An 8609-nucleotide genomic window follows, 5' to 3' on the forward strand; every position below is an offset into this window, starting at 1 on the left:
CTCCGACAGACTAGTCTGTTGGCGTTTGTCAGCGTTTGTCGGTGCAGTGTGAATTGGCCTTAATAATGCAAATCTCTCCCGTGAACTGGCAGAATACAGACAGCACGTTACATGTCCCACCAGAGACAGTAATATATTGGATCACTGTTACATCACAATAAAGGATGCATATCGCTCTGTCCCATGGGCAGCTTTGGGGCTTTCCGATCACTGTTTGGTTCATCTTATACCAACCTACCCACCTGCACTTCAGGTCAGCGAAGCTGATGTGTGTCAGGTCTTCCAGAAGCAGAAAAGACGGAAAGCACCAGTCCCAGACAGTGTCACACCAGCCTGTCTGAAAACCTGTGCTGACCAGCTGGCCCACATCTTTTCACAGACCTTCAACAGATCACTGGAGTTGTGTGATGTCCCTGCCTGCTTCAAATGCTCCACCATCATCTCCTTCCCAAAGAAACCCAAGATAACCGGACTTAATGACTACAGATCTGTTGCTTTAACGTCATGAAGTCATTTGAAAGACTGGTGTTGGCTTATCTGAAGGACATCACTGGACCCTTACTGGACCCCCTGCAGTTTGCTTACTGAGCAAACAGGTCCATGGATGATGCAGTCGACATGGGACTGCACTTCATCCTGCAGCATCTGGACAAAACAGGGACTTATGCAAGGATCCTGTTTGTGGATTTCAGTTCGGCCTTCAATACCTTCATCCCAACACTCCTCCAGACCAAACTAACCCAGCTCTCGGTCCCTAGCTCTATCTGTCAGTGGATCACCAGCCTTCTGACAGATAGGCAACATCTAGAAAGAATTGGTAGAAAGCTGCACCATCAGCACTGGCGCACCCCAGGGATGTGTACTCTCCCCACAGCTCTTCTCTCTGTACACAGATGACTGCACCTCTACTGACCCCTCTGTCAAACTCCTTAAGTTTGCAGACGACACCACACTTATCGGCGTCATCCAGTATGGTGACGAGTCTTTACAGACAAGAGGTTGAGCGGCTGTCTGTCTGGTGCAGTCTGAACAATCTGGAGCTGAACACGCTCAAAACAGTGGAGATGATCGTGGACTTCAGCAGAAACCCCCCTGCACACCCCCCCCCTTCACCATCATGGACAGCACTGTAACAACAGTGGAGTCAGTCAGGTTCCTGGGCACCACCATCTCTCGGGACCTGAAGTGGGACATTCACATTGACTCCATTGTCAAGTAGGCCCAGCAGAGGCTGTACTTCTTTCACCAGCTGAGGAAGTTCAACCTGCCACAGGAGCTGCTGAAACAGTTCTACTCGGCCATCATTGAATCCATCCTTTGCATTTCAATAACTGTCTGGTTCAGCTCGGCTACCAATACTGACCTTAAAGGATGGCAGCGGTTAGTCCGGACTGCTGAGCGAATCACTGGTACAACCCTCCCCACCCTCCAAGAACTGTAATCATCCAGAGTGAGCAAAAGGGCTGGCAAAATCATTCTGGACCCCTTACACCCAGCACACTTCCTCTTCGAACTGCTGCCATCTGGTCGGCACTACAGAGCACTGAGCACCAAAACAGCCAGACATAGGAAAAGCTTCTTCCCTCAGGCCATCTACCTCACAAACAGTTAAATGTCTCCCCCACTGTGCAATAAAACATGTGCAATACCCACTATCCATACCTATATTTATTATACGTTATTGATTTAACATCTATCCAAATTCCCTTGCATAATTTGTATATAGCACACCTGTACATACAATTATTGTCTATTGACTTGTTGTCTATTGTGTATTGTTTTTTGTGTATTTATTTTTAATCACTTGTTTATTTTATCATCTGTGTTTTGTCACTTGTCATCCTGTCTGTGCACTGGAAGCTTCTGTCACCAAGACAAATTCCTAGTGTGTAAGCACACTAGGCAATAAAGCTCTTTCTGATTCTGATTTATCGATTTATTGTTTTTTTGTTTTGTTTTGTTTTTTTAGTCATTTCAATTTGGGAAACTTACTTTTGACTTAATTCATTGTTATTTTAGAAGCAATTCAGTAGAAGCAGTCGAGCAGCAGAAGAGGACAGCAGTCTGTAAGTGTTTTGTATCTTTTCTCATTAGATTTTAGCGTGGTTGTCGTTGCTAGGACACATTGTTTTGTTTACTGTGTTTACCATGGTAAACACCTGCTCAAGTCATATTTGTTCTCGTGCGTATCGCATGGCTTTGCAGTTTCAGTTTAATATGTAGTAAGGCGTGGCCAAAGCCAGGTATAATTTACCTTGTTTGCAAGTACTTGTTAGTAGAAGCAGTTGAGCAGCAGAAGAGGACAGCAGTCTGTAAGTGTTTTGTATCTTTTCTCATTAGATTTTAGCGCAGTTGTCATTGCTAGGACACATTGTTTTGTTTACTGTGTTTACCATAGTAAACACGTGCTCAAGTCGCATTTGTTCTCGTGCGTATCGCGTGGCTTTGCAGTTTCGGTTTAATAAGTAGTAAGGCGTGGCCAGCTGAATTCAATTACGTGGAATCAGGAAGGTATATATTTGCTCAGTACACCGCGGCAGCGGTCGCGGCAGCCCTCCTGTGAAGTCCTCCTCGTGTGAAGACCGACGAGTGTAAAGACCATCGACTCTACCAGCGCGACTCCACTGAATAAGGACACCGACAAGGCACCTGAGAATTTCTTATTTTCCCTTTCTTTACTTTTTGTATAACTTGTTCTCATCTACTTGTTCTAGTTAATTGTACTCAATATGTGCTTCCAAATCTCTACTATTACTACTAACACTCGTAAATCACGCACTGTACGTTGGAGGCAGCGCAATCCCCTAATAATCTGCGAACCGTCCCTATGTCCTCTACTACTTTACTCTCTATTCCAATTGGTCTCTGGAACTGCCAGTCTGCTGTAAACAAAGCAGACTTTCTTTTATCTATTTCTACTCATTCAAGTCTCAACCTCATGGCCCTAACTGAGACTTGGATCAAACCTGAGGACACTGCCACTCCTGCAGCCCTCTCCACTAATTTCACTTTTTCCCACACGCCACGCCCGATTGGGAGGGGTGGAGGGACGGGTCTACTTATTTCAAAAGAATGGAAATTTGATAGTCTACCATCTCTTACCGGCAACAGTTCATTTGAAGCACACGCAATTACAATTTCCCACTCTGTTACAATCCATTTTGTAGTTATTTATTGTCCCCCAGGTCAACTGGGTAACTTCTTAGACGAGTTGGATGTATTACTCTCAAAATTCCCCGAGGACAGTACTCCTCTGGTACTACTCGGGGACTTCAACATCCACCTAGATACACCACAGGCTGCTGACTTCAACACTCTGCTTGCCTCATTTGACCTCAAGCCCGTGTCTACTACAGCTACTCACAAATCAGGTAACCAATTGGACCTTATCTACACATGCTACTGCTCAACTGACAACACTTTAGTTATGCCGTTGCACACCTCAGACAACTTCCTCATCACTTCTAACCTCACACTGACTCCGGACACAATGCACACTCCTCCACACGTCACCTTTTGGCGTAATCTACGCTCGTTCTCTCCCACTCGCCTATCCTCTATGGTTTCATCCTCACTTCCTCCACCCTTTCAGTTTTCAGCACTGGACACAAACACTGCTACTGACATTCTTTGCTCCACTCTAACATCTTTCTTAGACAACTTTTGCTCCCTTTCATCCAGACCAGCATGCACCACCTCCTCTGCCCCCTGGCTGCCTGATGTTCTCCGGGAACATCGCCCTAGACTCAGGGCTGCAGAGAGGAAGTGGCGCAAATCAAAAAACTCTACTGACCTTAGTGTATATCAGTCACTCCTGTCCTCCTTCTCTGCAAGTGTCTCCACTGCTAAAACAACATACTACCACAACAAAATGAACAACTGTTCTGACTCTTGCACGCTTTTCAAAACCTTTTCTTCTATTCTTTATCCTCCTCCACCCCCCCCTCCTTCATCAACTCATACTGCTGATGACTTTGCAATATTCTTCATAAATAAAACAAGAACCATCAGCGACCAATTCTCCACACCACAAACTGACAAAAACTTCATAACCACAAATACTCCTTCTCTCTCCTCCTTCTCTCCACTCTCGGAGGCAGACGTTTCTAAACGTATCCTTTCCAATCATCCTACTACCTGTCCACTTGATTCTATCCCCACTCACTTCCTTCAGGCCATATATTCTTCAGTTAGACCCGCGTTCACTCACGTTATCAACACCTCTCTTCATTCTGGTACATTTCCCACAGCATTCAAGCAGGCTTGGGTAACCCCACTGCTTAAGAAACTATACAAAGAAATGTATGAACATATTAATCACTGGCCCTCAGTTTAGTACAGTACTGCTTACACAAATTTAGCAAATACATTCCTTATAAGCTCTCCATTGAAAAACAGCGATCTATCGTCGATGCTTGAGACTTAGACCTTTAGAATGATATATAGTTTGTCAAGATTAATTATGTCCCTTTTCATTTAATCTATTCGTAAACATTGACACATGCAAACAAAGAGCGTTCAGTGCACCCGCGTCCAGGTGCCCTCGAGTGGTGCACTGAGTGAAATTGGCTGGCACCGTGATGGTCACATTGTGAAACAGGAACATCTGTTGGGGAATTCAGCAGGTCAGCATATTACAATCCCAACTATATTTTTAATACTACTAAATATCTTCAAAATGCCTAATATAAACAAACCTTTAAAGGTCTAGTTCACCCAAAAAATATGAAAATTCACTTTATATTTATTCACCCTGAGGTCATCAAAGATGTAGATGAGTCAGTTTCTTTATTGAAACAGATTAATAATGAGTATAATGACTAATTGTGCCTTTTCTTCCCTGAACTCTAAGTGACTGTTAAATGCTAAATGTTATACGCATCTACAGCCAACTAATCAAGTGAACACTGTCAGCTGTGCAAATCAGATGTGGCATATATTCCCTACAGCAAAAGGCTCAATGTTCTCAGGATCAGTCTTTTGCAGAACATTTCATAAATATTATGATGCCAGACTACATATTCTAACTATGACAAGGAGATTCCCAAATGACAAATGAAGACTGGCAGAGCCAATGGTGACATATAGACTGAAGCCATCTGTCTGTTTATGCCTCAGAAATGAATCACAAAAACAAAAGGATAAACAAATGACAACAAAATATCTGCTATGACCCGTTATGACCTTATATCTTTTGCCATATCTGTCTGAAATGACCTCATTTAAGCACAATCTGCTGTCATAACAATGTGTTATACTGTGGAGTTTTGGTGCTTGTAATATACCCTCATTCTTTTACCTGGCTGACCCGTCACCAGCCTCTTCTAAACTTGGAAGCACACTGATTTTAAATGCTCTTATTCATCAGGAGGAGCAAATAAAGAGGTCTTGGCATTTATTAATTCAACTGCAGAGTGTTTTGAAATCTGCACGCCTCCTCTGATTGAGAATCAACCCTTTATTAACACTCATTCCACTAATTCCTACTGGGGGAAGTCGTGGCCTAATGGTTAGAGAGTCGGACTCGTAACCCAAAGGTTGAAGGTCACAGAGCGTTTTCTCCAATATTGGGTTTGAGGGTCATTTGAGGCTCATTTAAAGCTGCAGTCTGTAAGTTTTGCCTCTTTGTCGCCATCTCTGTTTAAAACCTGCAATTGCAGTTATTTGCGGAATTATCTTCATTGTGGGTTGTGCACTGGCACGGCTCCATCGCGGCTGTTATCTGTAATCAGATGCACATTTTAAACTGGGATATAATCTAATTTTCAGTCACTTGTGTTTCATAAACATACCAATTTTGTACTTTTTAATTACAATCCGCCATCAAATTGATAAGTTTGATTATTCCAGCTGCTGTGAGAAAAGGCTATAAACGATCTTCCACCTGCAGCATCCTCACATGTGATATAGTCTGCTAGCCGGGACAACTTCTTTATGTTTACAGACGTGACGTAATGACGCAGAGGCATGCTCGAATTTCCCGCAAATTCCTACCAGTACCACTCAAATTAGAAAACAATATTATAAGCTTATCGTTGTGAATTGGGCTAAGGTAAGGAGATAGTTTTGAACACTGGCTGGTTATATACTTGCTCAAAAATTGATTTCTGATCATTTTTAACGGACTGCAGCTTTAAGAAAACATGTAAAATGTAAAAACATCTGACTGACTTACAAACTGCTTAAATTATCTTGTGTGTGTGTGTGTGTGTGTGTGTGTGTTTGTGTAATGTGTCTCAGTAAGCACCAGTCATTATGTTAAATCTGAGGTGAAATTAAAGGGCTGATGAGAGCGTGTACTGTAATTGCTAAACTAATCTAACGTCTATGAATTTTACAACACTTTCTAGCTCTGATTCTAATTTTGCAACAGGTCTAGGGAGAATACTGAGTTAAAAAAAAGTTACTGATTTAAAACATGAGGTTTTCAATATGATCTGAAAGACAATCTGGCAAGAGAAAAAAAAAGTTAAAGTAATACGTTAAAGGGATACTTTAATCCCCTTTACCTTAACTTTACACCCCAAAATGAAAATTCTGTCATCATTTACTCACCCTGATATCATTAAAAGCTGTAATGACTTTTTTCTTCTGTGAGAGGCAAAAGGAGACGTATGCATAATGTTCATGCTGCTTTTTTCCATACAGAATTATGAAATGGAATGGTGATTGAGATGATCAAGTTCCAAAAATGACAAGAAATATAACCATAAAATAGCAGTAGCAGTACCATAGCAGTCCATGCTATGATATATGATACCTTTGTGTTAGGGACACTAAGGGTTCACTAAGAATGTCTTTTGTGATGATTTCAGTATGCGCATATTCTGTGCAATTCGGTGCATTGCGATATATGTGTAGTATGGCATCAGTGACATGGTGTGAAATGTCATATTATGTAAGTGGGATTGTCAGTGATGATGCATTGCACACATGCATTGATTAGAAAAGAGCAGTTTGGAAAATCTGTTAAATAACTTCTTTTGTATTCCACACAAGAAAGTAAATTAAACTGGTCTGGAACAACATGAGGAGATTTTAATTTTCCATTTTAAAAACTGTATAGCACACTTGTCAAAGGCATTTTCCATTTAAAGTGAACGAATTTGTGGTTTAAAATGAGATTAAATATGAAAATGTCATGTCTGAGCTCAAAAAGGCAAGTCTTTAAACCTCCTGTTGTTTTCATTTTGATCTCTCTACTTGAGTCAGGGTGTTACACCAGACTCTGGGGGTTCTGGTGAATTCAAGCAATGCAGCATACAGAGAGAAGACACAATGAAAAACATGAAAAATCACTCAAGCAGCTCCTCACCTGAGGGACAGAGAGAACAACACTCATCACCCAGGCCACGCTCAGCATTATTTTGTTCTTCTTCTTAGCCTTATTGATGGCCAGAGGGTTGAGAATGGCCGACTGCCTGTCCAGGCTTATGACCACAGTCACAAACGCACAGGAGTACATCGCCACGAGCTTCAGAAACATTAGCAATCTGCAAGCCAGATCCCCCGCCAACCACTGAACCGTGATGTTCCAAGCCGCATCCACTGGCATCACGATGAAAGTCACCAGCAGATCGGCAACGGTGAGGTTCATGATTAAAATTCTTACATGAGATTTGCGCTTGTTGTTGGTGCTGGCAGCCCACAACACGGAGAGGTTGCACACAGCTGACACTGCGCAAAGAGTGAAGGTAATTATCACCCTCACTTTTGCTGCCATGGAAAAAGTGGGCAGCTGCAATGCCGCTTCACCTGTGCTATTGTTACACGTGGGCAAGGTGTAGTCACAGCTACCGTTCAGAGCATCTGCAGTCAGCTGGTGAAACATGATGTTCTCAGATGTTGGAGAGCTGTCATTCATCACTGAAGAGCGAAAGCGTGTGTTTGCTGCATTTGCTCGGCTACCTGCTGCACAATGAGGCTCACAGATGATTCATCACGATCTGGGGAGGAGACTGTGATAGTACCTGGAAAAGCTCCTTTAGTTGATAGTACTAGAGTGGGATCTAAAAAAAAAAAATCAGACGTCAATCTGGTCATTAAGTGTTTGTAGACAGTGATGCATTTCACAAAAAAAAAACAAAAAAAAAAACATTATGGATGAAAACAAATGTAGCCTATCATCATAATGCAAGTTTAATAGTATTGATTGATCTTTAAATTACGATCTTTAAATGCTAAAACACTACGTATCCTCATGTAGCTACACTATAAACCGACTTTTTGAAGTTGTAAATAAAACACTGGAGTACGTTTTACAAGAAGGTACTATTTCAGTTTTTCAACTTCAAAATGTCACGTTTAATTCAGTGTGTTAGTCTACTTGTCCTATCTTTGTAACTGTTTGTAATATGCATTAAACTCCCAAACGGGTTAATCTACTCATTCAACAGTCGCCTATGTATTTTAATTATTTATTCTAAATAAAATAATTTTCAGTCTTACCTGATATAGGCTACTTCTCCCGGAACGATCGCTTAGAGCATTAGAAGTAATCCAATGACCTTGAAATAAGTAGTTGTTTGTACATATCAGTGAATTATAAACCTTGGGTCAATTCGTATTATCCATTATTTCTAAAATCCGATCTTCAAGTTCAAATGTAG

At 41.7% G+C, this 8609-nt stretch overlaps 1 protein-coding gene across 1 annotated transcript in view; it reads right to left on the minus strand.

Annotated features, from left to right (window-relative positions):
* LOC107691141 (gonadotropin-releasing hormone II receptor-like) overlaps positions 1-7864 on the minus strand; it is a 10194-nt gene extending 2330 nt beyond the window's left edge. The window contains exons 1-2 of the mRNA XM_016489626.1: positions 7316-7864; positions 4510-4606 (exon numbers count right to left, since the gene is read on the minus strand). Of these exons, the coding sequence (XP_016345112.1) occupies positions 4510-4606; positions 7316-7864 (646 nt within the window). The remainder of the gene's footprint in view (positions 1-4509; positions 4607-7315) is intronic.
* Between the last annotated feature and the right edge of the window lie 745 nt (positions 7865-8609).

This window comes from Sinocyclocheilus anshuiensis, unplaced genomic scaffold (genome assembly GCF_001515605.1).
Source record: "Sinocyclocheilus anshuiensis isolate Anshui unplaced genomic scaffold, SAMN03320099.WGS_v1.1 scaffold2, whole genome shotgun sequence".
Taxonomy (NCBI): Eukaryota; Metazoa; Chordata; class Actinopteri; order Cypriniformes; family Cyprinidae; genus Sinocyclocheilus; species Sinocyclocheilus anshuiensis.